We start from the raw sequence: 16,486 nt of genomic DNA, 5'->3' as shown, positions 1-16,486 counted from the left end.
GATATTGTATGAAAACTGTGACACTCACTGTATCGTTAAAAAAAAGAGAGAGAAAGAGAGAAAATGTTTCATTGACTTTTGGTGTTTTATGACACAAATATTAATACACATCAAAAGAAAGGAAACAAAATTACAAACAGTTCCTGGATCCATCCAATGAATTCTAAGTCTAAATTATATCAGTTAAGTTACATATTTTCCCCATGAAAAGAGTTCCCATGGTGGAGGACTATTATTTACATCTTGACCATAATGTCCTGGCCACAGAGCCAGTGTGACCCAGCAGACATATTTTATAGCTCGCAATGTCTAAAACACTGCCAAAGTCCAGCAATATTTACACACCACAGAGACAAGAGACTCAGACGATTTAGCTCCGAGAGCGCCGAGAGCCGCTAGGAAAAGAAATAGCTGACCTCACTTTACTCCAAAATGATACAGGAAGACATTTGTATCAGCTTTTTTTTTTTTTTTTTCAATTGAACCCAAAAGGCGGATCGTGTTTGCAGCATATTTTGTTCTGCTGACCAGAGAAAACACCAAAGCGTTGCACTGCAAACTGTGCATACTACATCTGATGAAAACTGCTCACATAATCTCTTTTTTTTTTTTTTTAAATAAAAGCCAGCATTAATTTTTATGGCGGGACTATAACAAGAATAAGAAGAGGCAAACAGATTTGTACATGAACATGGCAATAAGAAACTCACACTGCTGCACTCACAGACACCGCTTACCCCCAAATTATTCCAGTGACAAAGTTTTTTGTTCACAAAAAAAAAAAAAAAGATAATAAATAAGTGCTACACACTCATAAAAGTAGTTCAACTCGGACATATTTACAACAGCTATAAGAGAAGCGATTTGTGTGTGTTTCCTCATCAAACACAGGACTGCTAAAGACGGCGAGCTGCTCGGCGTTTTGTACGATCCAGCACCCGGTGGAGAAGCCCAGACCTTTGACCTCCTGTACAGGGAAGGAGAGGAGAGGCGGATTCCCCACGGGTATCGATAAAACATCACATTATTATAAAAGTGACGGGAAACCCAGTTAAAAACATGGACTTTTCAGGGCTGCATTTTCTACAGTGATCCATTCTAGCAGGACGAGGTGGGCTGTAGCTCCCATCGCAGGGTAACAACACTGTACTGCCGTGCCGCATGAGAAAAACACACACTTTGGACACTTGTAGACTTTGCCAGCCCTCATTTCATCCAATATGACATTAGATTGGTACAATGCACCTTTTTCACAGCGGCAATTTTGACATGAATAGCAGGCAGAACACACGAGTCAGTCAAATGGAGGCGGGAGCAGTAAAAACCACTTGTCTGACTCGGGAGAAATCAACGGATCGGCCGCTCGCTGCAGAAAAAGGGCTCTAGGTTCTCACAGTTTGATGATGACGATAGGCACATGTTGATGAAAAATGACATATTTTAGTTTAACATCACTTTACGATGTCAGCGTCTCGGTCTGATATTCTTCCTCTTGATGCACAAGGCATTCAACACCAGTGTTCATTTTACACCTTAAAAAAAAAAATCAATCCAGGAGATCTCAGTCACTTTGCACCACATCTGTTCGTTATGTGTATTTTTTCACGGAGCAGCGGTGTTTGTACGGGTAAAGAGAAGGCCTGCCTGAGTGCCGCAGCCTTTGCAGTTTTTTTTTTGCAGGCTGCTGTGAGAGGCTGCTGCTAGGTGGCGCTGCTTCCTGGACTCCTCAGTGTTTCTACGAGACACTGAGGAGAAGTCTGGCTCGATCCACTTCTGTGTGTGTGATGATTCAAAACTAGAGGGGAAATTTCTGCAAGTTTAAACCGAGAAGTCCAGAGATGACAGACCTTTCCACGGCTTGGAGGCGGATGGGTGTTTTGGCTGAGCATGCTGCGGTAACAACCACGTAAAATAACAGGGAAATCCAACTACTCTGGATTTCTCTGGGGACCCGTTTGGACTCCCTTGAAACCCTAAAGGTAGCTGTCCAGGGTGGAAGGGGGTGACACCAAGTTTGGATTTACCCAAAAATCAGAGTTTTGAACCAAATGTCTACATTTGAAAGGCGGGGCAGCGTCAGATGGCCAGCTGGAGCTTGGTGAGGTTCCTCTGGTGCATGTTGTGGTGTCGCACCAACTCGTCGGACCTGGCGAACTTCTTCTGGCAGTTCGGCCACCGGCAGTTAAACGGCTTCTCGCCTGAGAGAGGAAGAGACAGGGCAGAGAGGGAAGAGACGCAGGAACAGAAGGGAAGACAGAGCGGAGAGGAGAGGGATGGAGAGGGATCGAGAGAGAGAGCAGGAGATAGGAAAGGAAAGATTTAGAGGATGCACAACAGATGGAGACAAGATAGGAACACAGAAAGAAGATGAAAGAAATGTTAGAATATTGTGCTGACGATGAGTTGAGGCGGAAGATGAGATCAATTGAGTGATTTCTCTGGCACAGAGCGCCTGTCGATATCATTTCATAGAAAAGCCCTTACTTGTTTGTTTTTTTTACACACAATAAATCTAAAAGTCAAACAGATGAAGAAGATGTGGAAAAATAAAAGTTTACGCACTTGTTTTACCTGTATGAGTCCGGGTGTGTGTCTTAAGGTGGTCAGACCGAGAGAACTTTCTCTGACACGTCTCGCATTCGAAGGGTTTAACTCCTAAACACATGTATGCACACATGCACACACACACACACGCACGCGCACACGCGTCCACAAACACACACACAGTGCACACAGGCGCAAGCTCACACACAAAAACACGCACAGAATCATACATCGCACACACACACACGCACACACGGAGGGAGATAGAAAAATACAGTAGAGCAAAGGCCTGCGAGGAAGCCATTCCAAAGTAAAGCCCGGCCTTCAGAAACTTCAGCATTCAAAGTGCACAAATGTGTGTGTGTGTGCACGACAAAGACGACTTTTGAAGGAAGACCACCGCCACAGAGTGCAGCTCTGGACGCCCAAAGTTTGCACTGTCCACAAAATGTCTGTCATGCTCACTGCCAGGCAGGAGAGAGAGAGGGAGAGAGAGAGAGAGAGAGAGAGGGTGGGAGAGGGAGGGAGAGAGAGAGCAGAGGAAGGGAAATGAAAGGACTGAAGAAAGGCGGAGGTGCAGATGTACGAGCGGTCAAACCTGTGTGCCTCCTCTGGTGCCGCTTCAGCTGGTCGGAGCGAGAAAACCTCCGGCCGCAGTCTGTGAAGTCACACTGGTACGGCTTCTCCCCTGCACAGAGACAGAAAAAACACAGCAGAGATGAAGTTTTTCTTACAGGTAAGACGTCGCTTAAGGAAAATAACACAGATTAAACTGACTTCCATCGGCAGTTGGAAGGAGTTTCGGTTATGATTCATGATCTGTCATTGTGCAATATCGTCTGTTCTCATGTTTATGTCCAAATAAGAGTCGCCCACAGCTTCCTTGTTACCTTTTCTTGATTCCTCTAAACTGGGTCTATGGGGATCAGTTGTCAGGGAGGTAAAAATGATCATTGTTGTTGTTATAATGCAAAAATTTAGGAAGCAAAAACATATAAAATTACCCAACAATAAATGTTCAAATATGTTTAAATGAAATAATAAAGAGTTAAAGGTTCTGTGTGTCGTTACTACATTCATTCGAGACAGTGGTGTAATTAGCACAAACAAACGGGACCACTGCACGGAGCGTCGCGTGATACCCGGTCGCACTTGGCGAGAAACCTCTATCGCTTTATGGCATAAGACAGGAAGGGGGCGCTGTTCTTCCAGAGCAAATAGAGCTGGAGGGGTTCAGACGGCGGAAGGAGCGAAAGGCGAGTGGAAAAATCACTTCTGACTCGTTTATCAACTTCAGTAAAGAGACGAGCTTTGACTGAAGAGGCAGTATCTACTCTACGGGGCTTTTTGGAAATACAGGCATAAACACAAAACACAACAAAAAACAAAAAAACAAAAACAAAAACAAAAACAAAAAAAAAAAAAACAGTGACGTCAGGTACATGTAGAAACTGCAAATCGTCTCATTTGTCCACAATAATTATACTGAGGCATCATAATTAATTTGACACAGATATACAGATCTTTCATTTCTACATGCAGCACCTTTAAAACAACAAAATCAGTGTGTTCCATGTGTATCTCCTGGTGTGTGTGTGTGTGTGTGTGTGTGCGCGCGCTGCGTTCTGCTGAGCTCACCTGTGTGTTTGCGGCTGTGCATCTGCAGGTGAGACAGCTTGAAGTAGCGCTTGTTGCATCCTGGGTAGGCGCACATGAACGGCCGCTTCTCGCTCGTCTCTGACCGCATGATGGCCGGGGCGATGCTGGGCACCCGCCGCACGTCCTGCACACATGCACACACACACACACACACACACACACACACACACACAGACAGAGACACATAAAATAATTCAAACCCAAACTAATAAAGGCAGACTTAACAGGAGAAGATAACTCTCCGCAGACATGGCTAATTAAAATAGGGTAAACTGTAATTTAGATAATTACAATATAACAGGAAATTAAATCCTTCCAGTGCGTAAATAAGTCGATGTGATCCATCTGGCTCGTGGGGCTCATTATATTATAATTGTCACATATTCATTAGATAAGAATTAGTTGTAAAATGAGGCCAGCTGGAGCTGTTAGTCACGCCTTCGGAGCAGAGGGGCCCCTCGCCGGCCCCCTCGCCGGGCCCCCGTCACGCCCACACTGCTCGCTGCTCACAGGGAGAAAACAACAGGAAGTCACACATTAGCAGCGAACACTGTGTTTCCAGATTGTCACACAGACTGAATCTAATCATCAGTTTTGTGTTGCGGCCCTGGCGCATGGCTGTGTCTGCCGTCAGGTCGTCCACACGGCCATCCACCGGGCGCAAGGCATCATGGGAGATCAGAGAGTTAGCTGTGGGCCCGGACATGGCGTCGTGTTGCCGCAGCATCTCTCTCACATCCCTCCTCCCTCTGCCAGCTGCACCCTGTATCACCCACTTTTCCACACCTCCTTTATCCACTTCTCCTCTCCCTCCTTCTGCCTCTTCTTTTCCCCTGTTCTCTACATTCTCCATCCTCCCTTCCGACCGCCGAGCCCCTCCAGCCCCCCCCTCTCCGTGCTCGTGGCCATCTGCTTTTCATTTCCTCGGCGTTTAGCAGAATGGCCCAGGAGAGTCGGTGGCCGGCTCTGTTGTAATTAGCCCCGTTAGCGGCCATTAATAAGCAGATCACAGCCGTGACCCAGCGCCACGGGCAACGCAGGCGCCACGTGAAGTGTTGATCGTGTTTCTGTGGCGTAAAACCAGCTGACATGTTCGAGCTGAAACGGCAAGTAATCCGGAAACAGTGACAAGAAAAAAAAACGGCCCTGAAATGTGAATCAGTCGAAGAAAGTGGAGACCTCGGTGTGTTCAGATAAGGTCAGATGATGTTTCCTGACACTGATCAGACATTTCTGCACAACATCTCAGACTCACATGGAAGGACTAACGCATGCTGAGCCGCTCAGGATTGGGCAAATTAACTAAGATTATCATGCCACTTATTGCAGCTATCACCGCTACACACAATGATTTATTATAAACTAAAGGAACTGTAGACAGTGAACAAGATGTTTTTGGCACAAGCTGTCACCAGTCCGTTTGGTTGGCGATCAACAAAATCAAATTAAAGACGGGGAATAGCTCTGTTCAGTGTGGGGATGATGTGTTCAGCTCCACATTTTACAGTTAGTTTTGGTTCACTGCAAAAACTCACCAAGAATATTTGTCTTATTTCTAGTCAAAATATCTCATTACACTTAAAGTAAGACACGATCACCTAAGAAATAACTTGTTTTTAGACAATTTTCACTTGTTTCAAGTGAATTATCACTTTTTTCACTGGCAAATTTTGCCAATGAGACAAGCAAATTTTCAAGTGAAAATTCACTTGAAACAAGTGAAAATTTGCTTGTCTCATTTGCAAATTTTGCCAGTGAAACAAGCAAATTTTCAAGTGAAAACTCACTTGAAACAAGTGAAAATTGTCTAAAAATAAGTTATTTCTTAGGTGATCATGTCTTATTTTAAGTGTAATGAGATATTTTGAAAAGAAATAAGACAAATATTCTTGGTAAGATTTTGAGTTTTTGCAGTGTTATTCAGTATAGCAATTTGACTATGTTTGTTTGTTTGTTTGTTTGTTTATTCATTCAACTTTCTGTCAATCAGAATTTGATACACCATGTTAATAATAACCAAAGGCAACAGACATGTTTTTATGAATCTGACGTCTCATCAGGGCAGCTGGTCGGCAGCTGGGTGGAGGTTTTGAAGGCGTCGCTGCCGGAGGGATGAAATATCACACATGTAACGGCATTACAAAACAAATTAAACAGATTAACACGACTGTTTGACCCAAAGAATCCCAAAGTACTGAATAGAGGGGCGATGATAGGTGATATCAGACCATTGCTACTGAATGGATTTCCTGATGAATTGGTGTCAATCCCAAATTAAGGATCAAATGTCCCTGAGTGTTCTCGCCCGTCTCTGCAGCTCTTAAACGAAACGCTCAAAGGCAACAGAGTGAGTTTCTTCAGCATGCCAGCGCTTTGCACAGAGTCATATCTTTTATGAGCATCTTGCGCAATCTCTGTCAGTGAGCAGCAGAGGAGGAGAGAAAGAGCAGGGCGAGCGATGAAACGGAGCCCAGAAGAAAGAAAGAAAGAGCCCGAGAAGTTGTGTTCTGGACTGCGAGCAGGTCTGGAGAATCTCTGCTCTCTGTCCTTTAGAGCTGCTGACAGACAATAATTAAAATCTAATGATTTATTAACATGCTGATCCTCATATGGAAACTGTATCGCTACCCAGAGTACCACTGTGTGTGCATGCGTGTGTGTGTGTGTGCATGTGTGTGTGTGTTTTGTTACTAATGGATTTGTGGAAAAAGATTTCTCTTGGCTGTTTGAGCGGCCTTTTAAAACTCTTTGCATGTGTGTGTGTGTGTGTGTGTGTGTGTCTGCACGAGCGCGTGTGCATGTGTGTGCGTGGGCATTCACGGCTGTGTGTGTGTGTGTGTGTGTGTGAGTGTGTGTTTGTAAATCTCGTCTCCGCTACAGATCAGTATTTCCTCTTCACGTAGCCTGCTCATTGCATCAGGCTCCGCTTCGTCGCTCCACTCCTTTAAAAAAAAAAAACAACATAGAACACTCTTCTTCTTCTCTTCTTCTTCTGTTTCTTGAACACTTCTCGTCGCACAGCGTTGGCTGGGAAACACCGTGTACGTTAACAGCTAAGAGATATTATTTTATTCAGTTTGTCTGAAATCATTTTCTCAGGTGACGTCAGCCGCCGACTGCCCTGAGTTTCCCTCTTGGCAAAGAAAAGGAGAAGAGACGGGAGCAAAGGGCAAACACTGGAACGGGTGATTTATTTCAAAATAAGAGTCAGGGTAGTAGTGGTGGTGGTGTGTCTTACCTGTATGCCCCTGAAGACTCCATGTGTGTGTATGCGGTACTGTGTGCTGCAGCTGTACACCATGGGCGTGCTGGGGTCGCTCTCGTAGCTCGCTGCATGGCTGCCAGGACAAAACACACACACACACACACACACACACACACACACAGAGAGAGAGAGAGAGGAAACAGAGATGGCATCACACACATCCACTGCAGAGCCGAGTCAGCACTCAACACCAACTATCATCACTTTCCAAAGATACTAAACGTGTTCTGCTGAATTCATGGAAATGTGTATAAAATGATGCAGAAGACATGAAGGTGTTTTCTGTTTGACGTGAAACAACATCATTACAGCTTCGGGCGTTTCACTCTGTGTCAGTGCTGCAGCTTCACTGAAGTTGTTGTGTGCTGTGCAATATGGGGGGAAATCAGAGTTTTAGGGGTTAATCTGAGAAAGGGGAAGCTTTGCGTGTCGTTACAGCGAGAGAGGATGGACGTGAAGTAATCAGCGCAGAGAGACGAAGCATCGAAAAATATGATGGCATGAGATGCAGTATGTGTGTACGGTGCAGTAGACCATATTAAACCCTGTGTGAGCGCATGTGCTGTGTGTGCCTGTGGTTATGAAGGTGTGGTGCGGGCGGTTTGACCTTTGACCCAGCCAAAACGAAACCCCGACGCAAACCGTCGTGTCGTAATGAAGTCGTGTTCAGCATCAACTCAAAGAGGCACAAAGGTTTTTGGTTATGAAGTGAGTTCAGAAAGATATTTTAACCCCTCAAACTCTGATTTGTGGGACCGGCACACTTAACACCATCACAGCACAGTTACAACGTACAACATAGCGTAATAAAACACAACAGAGAATTAAAAGGTTAAAACAAACTAAAACCCATAAAACTAGACACATTTTAAGACGCAAGAGTGCAGCAAAAGGAACTAAACTGCCATAACACAAAACGACTTCACTGAAAAGGAATTCTCAGAGTAGCTTTTTCAAGGTTTTTTTTTTTTTTGGAGGCGGCTTAAAACATGAGACAGAGTTCGCGACTCTGATTTCCTCAAACAGATCATCCCAAAGTCTCAATCTGGACCCAGGAACAACGAGGAGCGACGCGGCACAGCAACGAGTGAAAATCACGTCGAAAAGCAGCAGGATCAGGGACACGTGATCGTGTTTCACGGCCTGAGTCAAAACCCTGGCAGCGGCGTTTCGGACGAGGCGGCGGCAGGGGAGGGATTTTTACAGTCGTCCACACGACAGGTAACGGCGACGTGAGTGATCGCTTCCAGATTTTCAGAAGAAGCAAACGGTCTGATTGTTGAAATGTCCGTGAGATGATGAAAGCAGGATTGAAACCACTGAATGAGAATTTGTCTCGTCTGAGGTTTAGATCACGAATGACACCAAGATTATGGCAATGCTGAGTCACTGAATCAGGACAAAGAAGGTTTTTTTGGGGCATTTGCCGAGACACCACAAGTTGCATTTCTTCATTGAATGCTGCATTTTAAATACCTGAAGTACCTGAATTATTTTTAATTCATCCTTGCTGATAAAGAGACATTACACAAGATAAAACCCTGTTCACAGAAGAACAAATAGCTCTTGTCCATGAAATGTGTTATATTTCAACCTATCTAAGCAAACAAGCGGGACGGGAGTCGTCCTCCTGTCCTGCAGGAATGTGAGCGTACAGTATACGGCCGGGCGGTCATAAGGCGCTCTTTGTTGGCTTCACTTCCCCCTCGGACAGGAGGACAGAGATCCAAACTCCATCAGACTGAGTGTAAATCATGCAGGAGCTTTTTTTCCTCCCCCTCGTCATACAGAATGCTGCTTTACTCGTTTTGTTGGTACATTCGGCATTTGATTGATTGAGCTTTTATTAAATGTAATGTACAAGTACACACACACACATGGGTGCATATTTTGCCGTCTTCCTTGGAGACCACACCTCGGCGAGACGGTTCCCACCGCCGAACCGTTCATTTATCAAGCGGCAGACGCATCAGTCACTCGCCGTCACTCTTCTTACCGGCTGCCGTCCGAAAAACAAAAACCACTGAATCAAAGTGGACCCTTCCCTGACACAATGATCTGCATCGCCCCTGCACTTCCTCTTCCTCGCTCTCCTCCTCCTCCTCCTCTCCTTTCTCCCTCCTCATCCTTTGCTTTCACTACTCCCTTCCACCTCCCCTTCCTTCTCCGACTCCCCCGGAGCTCCAGAGAAAGCACAATGGACGGGGCAGTCGATCCAAACACCATGAAATATCTGTCCTGACTGTCACTGGAAATGCACTTTAATTGAATTTGACTTTATTACTTTTGTCATTTTTTTTTTTTTTTTTTTTAAGATTAAACTTATTTTCATGCATTTTAATCCTGATGCTCATTTTCAAGTCCACACTATAAAAAAAAGTCCTCAGTTGACATGCATGGTTAGTACAACATTAAAAAATGATAGAAAACCAGTATCTGTCCCTGTGAAAATAAGCCATATATAAACTGCTGCAACAGAGAGAGAGAGGAAAGTTAGGGAAGTAGAAAGGAAGGGAAAACACAGCCTAATGTGTGTGTGTGTGTGTGTGTGTGTGTGATTGAAAGCATTTTTGCCTCTCCGATCACTCAAGTGAATAATGATGTATACCACAGACAGACTCCTAGCAGGCCCCTAAATCACCCGTCCCAACAATGCTCAGATATCTGATTTAATGAACCAGAGTCCACCGCCCCCGCGCGCGCACACACACACACACACACACACACACTCAAGCTCACTCTCTGCATAGACAGTGCTGTATAACACACCTAAAACATACCCATTCCTTCCTGCTGGCACCGCTCTGCGCTCATGCACGGTCTTTATCAGACGTGACGTTCATGTGCGGCCGTGATGAATGCCTGTTGCTTCAGAGCGCCGCGGTATTTGTGAGCTGACACAGACGCAGGCCAGCGTGCAGCTCCGCGGGTCATGATGACACACATGACATGCTTCCTAACGGAGGTCGAGTCCCTGCCGCAGACGCCACACAGAGCCTCTCCTCTGCTTCTGTGGTGTTTGTGCTTTCGTTTGCTCGTGTACAGTAAAGGCAGAAGAACAGGACAGACTGCACACTGTACGGCACCATCGGAGGGATTAACGGCGGACTACGCTGTACAAATCCATCAGAATACAGTTTCTTCAGCTGTTTACCTCCTTAAACTCCAAATTCCTCCCAAAAACATTTTTTCCATATGGGATGCCAAATGGCACATAAATATTCTGTGTCTGCTGGTTGCAACACTTCATTGAAACATCACACATTTCTCTGTAATTCACCTGGAAATATTAGGTATCTGTGGAAACCTTTGGATCTCCACTCGAGGATAAAATCATTTTCTGTGGGTTTGCACAAAGCTCAGCCGCACAGCATGAATGTGTTTGATTGATTGAGCTGACAGGATATGATGAGAAGATCAGCACCAAAAACCATCATTTTGTCTTTTGCTGACATGCTGACGCTGCAGTGTACATCTGACATCACCGACCTAGCTGCACAGGTTGCTACGGTAACGGCATCGGGCATCAGTAACTACAACAATCACATCTCATGTAGTTTTTCACTGTTCGGACTTTCTAAAAACAGTCTGGATATGACAAAAAAAAAAATGGATTTGGGCTTGCAGTGTGAACAAGTCCGTAGAGTGCACTTTTCTTTTTTAACAAAATGCCAAACATTATGATATGTGTCGTTTAAATTATGCAGATTTAGAGCCACTGAAAGTTTATGGGTGATGCTGACTGCTTACAGTTGCACTGAGATTGCCAACATATATTCAGCCACTAGGAGTGCTAATGAGAGAAGTGTGGAATGAGAAAAACCTTTAAAGCCTGATCATGATGGAGGGAGACTCTAGGCAGGACTAATACTTTGGATCAGTGGAAAAAGCATCTTGCACTGATGCGGACGCAGCACCCCTTCTTTCTTTCCTGACTGATCATTTGCTTGATAGCTCGTCCAGTTATGCAACTTGTTTTGGAAATTCTCACAAATGATCCACCAGTGGGGGAAGTCGCTGGTGTGGTTGCCTGAAACATCCGCACTTTGTGCCGTCAGTCAAATGAAGAGGCATCGCTTCTTTTCCAAGCCACTAGACTGAGATCCACATCAACTTGTAAACATGTGTACTTGTAAAAATTATGACTTCTGATCAAACAACATATATAAAGCATTAGCATGCCCACCAGACAGAGCTGCCTGCCACGGACGCAGAGATGATTTGGTAGCAAACTGTCTTTGTTTAGGGGTTGAAATTCCTCTAAAAGTCGTTTTTTTTTAAGCACTGAAGCTTTTTCACCATTACCGAGGAAAAGCACCAGGATGTTAAGACACAGACACTGAGAGACGTCCTAAAGCCTTGGAACTGCCTCTCATGTTTAATCTGCTTCCCTTCGTCTCCATCAAAACTGCTGCACTACAAAAACGGGAGAGAGATAAGCTCCTACCTCTTGATGGTGGATGCCAGCGTATTGACCGGATTCCAGGCCACACACTCCAACTGAGAGGCCATTTGATATAAATTGTCACCGCTGTGGAGGAGAGACAAAACGAAAAGGAGAAGCTCGTGAACAGTGCCATCGAAGTTTGAGGGCAAGTGCCGCCTTGTTTGTATGCCTGTCCACTGCAGAACCACTCCTGAGTGAGAAATGCTGACACACACACACACACTCATATGCAAACTTGCAGGAGGTAACCGGTTAAAGAATGCGCCTCACACCTCGGACAGACACCAGAAAGGCAAAGCCGTGCCGTAATAGTCATCTTTTATTAAAAACAGCAGACTCCTGAATCATTTCTCAGACCTGTCAGGTGATTTAATACACTGCCACAAATTCATGCACACACACACACACACACACACACACGCACACACACTGGATTTATAGCTCCCAGGCCTTCACATCCCGGCCCCTCTATCATACCACCTGCAGGATGGCGGCAGCCGGGACGGGGTGGATGCGGTGCCTGGTACCCAGCTCGTTACACGGCTATTATTTTACAGTGCAGCAGGGCACCGAGCCAGCAAAGTGCAAATGGTGTTTCTGTTGAAAAATGGTTTGACTGGAGGCCGAGAATAAGTTTTAAAGTAATAACCTGTGACCGCCGTCGTATAAATAAATGTCAGTTTTGCTGTTCTCTGTCTCCAGCTGCTATAACACAATGGGGATTCAACCTACGTGCAGTCGTACATTCACTATTCTTAAACACTAGTTTCTTTGGAATAAAGACAAGAAGGAAAAAGTAGTAGACAGAGAGCGGAGTGTTTGATTGACAGGTGATCTCTGCAAAGTGCACAAACATCACAGCAGCGAGCACTCAGAGATGTCGCCGATCTAAAAATGCACACGAGAAGCTAAGGGACCAGCATCTTGACCTCGCCAAACTTGGATTCAGTGAGAGCGACGAGTCCCAGCCCGTCCGAACGTTAAACCCGTCCTGACTACAAACGTCCAAATATATAAAAAGAAAGAAACCGTATATCTCCAAAGAGACCGCTCTTCAGGAAAACAACCTGGCTGCTCTCGGATTTTCTTGACATTTTGAAATATTTTTGCTTTCCTTTTAAAGTGTTTTTTTTTTTTTTTCCCTGCCTTTATTAGTTGAGAAAGACAGGAGAAACTGGGAGAGAGAAGGAGATGACAGGCAACAAAGGTCCTGTGTTGGATCCGAGGGCGTTCCGGGGGGGATTGTGGTTCCCTGCAGCCACTGAGCAACCAGGACGCCCCTAAAAACGAGGCAGCGGAGGCCCGGCCTGTATCCCAGCTAGTGCTGCTCTGAGCCAGGCGTCTTACTCAGCGTGCTTTCTCACAATCTACACCACAGCTTGATGAATAAATGATGTTTAAATACAACAATGCTTGAGGATACTGACTGATAACTTCGATTTGTATCTGCGGTTTGAGGCCGCTGTTTTTGCTTGCATCAATGTTTGGCCTGGAAAAAAAAAAAAAAAAAAAAAACTGACCTAGAATTCTGGTTCTTAATTTTTATTTAAACGGAGCCAAAGACTCAGCACATAAATGGGGCTTTTGCCAATGTGAAGGTTGTGCAACGCAGCAACAGAACGCCTTTGTTTTGTTTGCAGCTCGTGGGAACATCAGTTATTCGGCGAGGTGCTCTATTTGCATTGACTTAATGTACATTTGCTCTTTTTTGTTGGTTTGTTGACATTTTTTCTTTTTTTTTTTGTTATCAGATTTTGAGGTGGGATTCTCGTATAAGCCCCTAGGGGTTTTCTGTATCTCACCTGCACAATCTCTTGTTATTTCATTCTTGTTCTGATGTTTTGCTTTTATTGTGCAAAAAATTAAAAAAAATAAAAATAAGGTGCAAGTTCACCTTCAAGCAACATCTAACCCCAAAACTCCACGCAGTGACTGGTGGTGCCGATGGCTAAAGTGCCCGGTGATGGGAGTGGCTGATGAGAAAACAGAGATTTGTTCTGATGTCCAGTGACGGTGGAGGTGTTGTTCCACTCCACGGAGGATAAACTGCAGCTACGCCTCACACAAAGGCCGGTCTAGCAAACAGGAATCTAGGAATCACCGTCCTGTGCTGCCAGACCTCCTGTGCTCACTGAGCCAGTGAAGGAGACACGATCATGGTTGCTGGTGCAAAATCGCTGCACCCCTTATCACGAGAATTCACCCCATGAGTCACTTATCACAGTTAAAAAAGCACACGAGTCTTTGTCTAAGGATGCTCAGCTGAAGTTAAGCTCTACACACAACCACAGGGCGACTCATGTCTCACAAAGTGATGCTGCAGTGTTTTGGGTTGGAGTCTCTGCTCCGGTGTGCGCTGGAGGTTTGGTCTCAGATTGCCTCCTGGTTTGATGAAACGCAGTGTGTTTTACTGTCTCTCTCGCTCTCTTTGGCTCCGTCTGTCCGTCCCTCTCTCTCTGGATTGATAAGCCCTCGTGTGTTTTTATTTCATGTTGCTCCGAGCGGCCGAGCTGACGGCCTGCAGAGTAAATACAGTCCTGCTGGTACCAGGCTGCAAGATTAGAGGACTGACCCAACTTACATGAGCCTTCCCAGCCCTGTGTGTGTGTGTGTGTGTGTGTGTGTATGTGTATGTGTATGTGTGTGTGTGCCTGTTGAGCAGATATCAGTTGTTTATGACAGAGAGGACCCTCAGATGGAGACATCCAGGACAGTCTGTGTCCGCTGACCCCGCCCCCCCACCCCACCCACACTATCAAGCCCTGCTCCGGCATGTAGAGTCTTTCTGCCCCCCCCCCCCCAACAACACACACACACACACACACACACACAGTAAAACAGCATGTCAGAGGCATGTGAGGAATGTCAGCTCATTTAGAAACACAGGAACAAGCAAACAGTTTGCAAACAGTGTGGAGGGTACAGCGGGCTGCCCTGACCTCCTCGAAACCTCCTCATTACTGTATTCCTGCGCAAAACTGTGTGTCCCTCACCGTTTGGAAAACGCACGTGCACAGTTACGTGCCAGTCAGTTTGTGGGAAGAATGAAGCCGGGAGTCAGGTGATGATTCGCATCGCATTCGAGCTGCATCCAGTGAAACGGCGACAACAAGGACCTTTCGACTCAAACGATAAAAACATGGAATTTATTAGTGTGGCCGACAATGAGAGCCATGTAGACTCAACCATTAAACTACGCCACACCTGTCTCGGTTGGGTCGAAAGGGCTTCCACTTAAACTGCATATTGGGTGTTTTGATTATTGCAGCTTCTTATTTTGTATTTCATTAAAATATGTGACTGTACACAGCATAACTAAAAACCAAAACTTTGTATGTCTTGAAAAACTTTATCTTAATGCTAATTTTTTATATATTGATGAATAAACACATTTATATTACATTGCCCTACCTTCAGTTTATCCCACTAAGCACTGAAGTCCAGTTTTCAGCAGCAGCAGCAGCAGCCACAGAGTGGAGGCCGAGCTGAGATGGAAACTGAATGATTTGTGAGGCCAGAACAACTGGATTCCCTGCCAGTGGTGAAACCTTCACTGCACCTCCGCTGGCTGCTATCTGCCGTTTCGTGCCAGCCATTTTTTTCAATTTTTCCAAAACTGTATGACTGAAACTGGAGCGAGGCATTTCACACAACCAAACAGTGTGAGGGAATTTCCTGTCCAGAGGTTTTTTCCAGCGCTCTCCTACAAATGAGCACGATGCCACGCTGGACGCTCCGCCACTCTCCACCTCTGGATGCAGGAATTCCCCATTAGTTGGATTTAGGTCATCAATCTTGGCCTCGCCTCAGTGCTGTCCTGCTCCACGCGGCGTGGCAGCTTTTATAAATTCAAACCAGCTCGGTCCACTCCCACACGGATCGCCAAACCTGCTCAACGGCTCCGTCTGATTTAGGAGCTTCTCGCTTCCTCCCGTGACGGGCGGGTCAAAGCTCCTCGGTCAGCTACAGACCGTCACTGTTCAAGCTGCGTCCCACAAGAGTCCTCGGACCCGGATGACCCCGCAGGTCATCTGTTCCAACACTAACACGACCAGCAGGAACACGATGCGATGATGATAATACGATAAACAGGGGCGTTTCTGAGATCAGTGGCGCAAGAGTGTCTCTAATACGACCCAAAGGACAGTTTCCAGAGTTTCAGACAGCGAGTTAGCCATGAAAAATACTTGATTAAGGTTAAAAGGTGACTGCAATTGTTAAGTAATGGTTTAGGTCAGGAAAAGGTCAGGGTTAGGGTTAGGGAACAGCGAGCTGACGTTCGTCACGTACAGGACGAGGAAGTCGCTTTACTTTAATTAAAATATGCCTGCAGGCCATAATAAGCTGCTGTACAAATGCTTTGCTCCAGGGCACTTCAGCAGGCCAGGTGTTTGGGGGTGTGTCCCGTCCAGCTGATGGACAGTCAACTGGCTCAAAGTTAGGTGATTGTTTTGTGTCAGTGGCAGATGTGAGAAGGTACCACAAAATCATTTAAAAAGGCTTTAATATTCCACAGGCCCGTGGTCTATTTTGGAAGAAAATACTCATCATGCCAAAGGAAATACCAGAGG

The 16,486-nt window shown here is 45.5% G+C and overlaps 1 protein-coding gene across 4 annotated transcripts in view; it reads right to left on the bottom strand.

The window, feature by feature from the left end:
* Nucleotides 1–442: 442 nt before the first annotated feature.
* The window catches only part of wt1a (WT1 transcription factor a), a 23,035-nt gene continuing 6,991 nt past the window's right edge, over nt 443–16,486 (bottom strand). Inside the window, exons 5-10 of one of the 4 annotated variants that reach the window (XM_030054697.1) lie at nt 11,916–11,999; nt 7,442–7,541; nt 4,183–4,327; nt 3,143–3,232; nt 2,563–2,655; nt 443–2,198 (exon numbers count right to left, since the gene is read on the bottom strand). In XM_030054697.1, the coding sequence (XP_029910557.1) occupies nt 2,077–2,198; nt 2,563–2,655; nt 3,143–3,232; nt 4,183–4,327; nt 7,442–7,541; nt 11,916–11,999 (634 nt within the window). In that variant the 3' untranslated portion in view covers nt 443–2,076. The remainder of the gene's footprint in view (nt 2,199–2,562; nt 2,656–3,142; nt 3,233–4,182; nt 4,328–7,441; nt 7,542–11,915; nt 12,000–16,486) is intronic. The other 3 variants (XM_030054698.1, XM_030054700.1, XM_030054701.1) reach the window with 3 other exon arrangements.

The sequence above is a fragment of the Myripristis murdjan genome, chromosome 6 (genome assembly GCF_902150065.1).
Source record: "Myripristis murdjan chromosome 6, fMyrMur1.1, whole genome shotgun sequence".
NCBI lineage: Eukaryota > Metazoa > Chordata > Actinopteri > Holocentriformes > Holocentridae > Myripristis > Myripristis murdjan.
The sequence above is the reverse complement of the archived record's forward strand: the minus strand, read 5'-3'. Positions and strand labels throughout refer to the sequence as shown.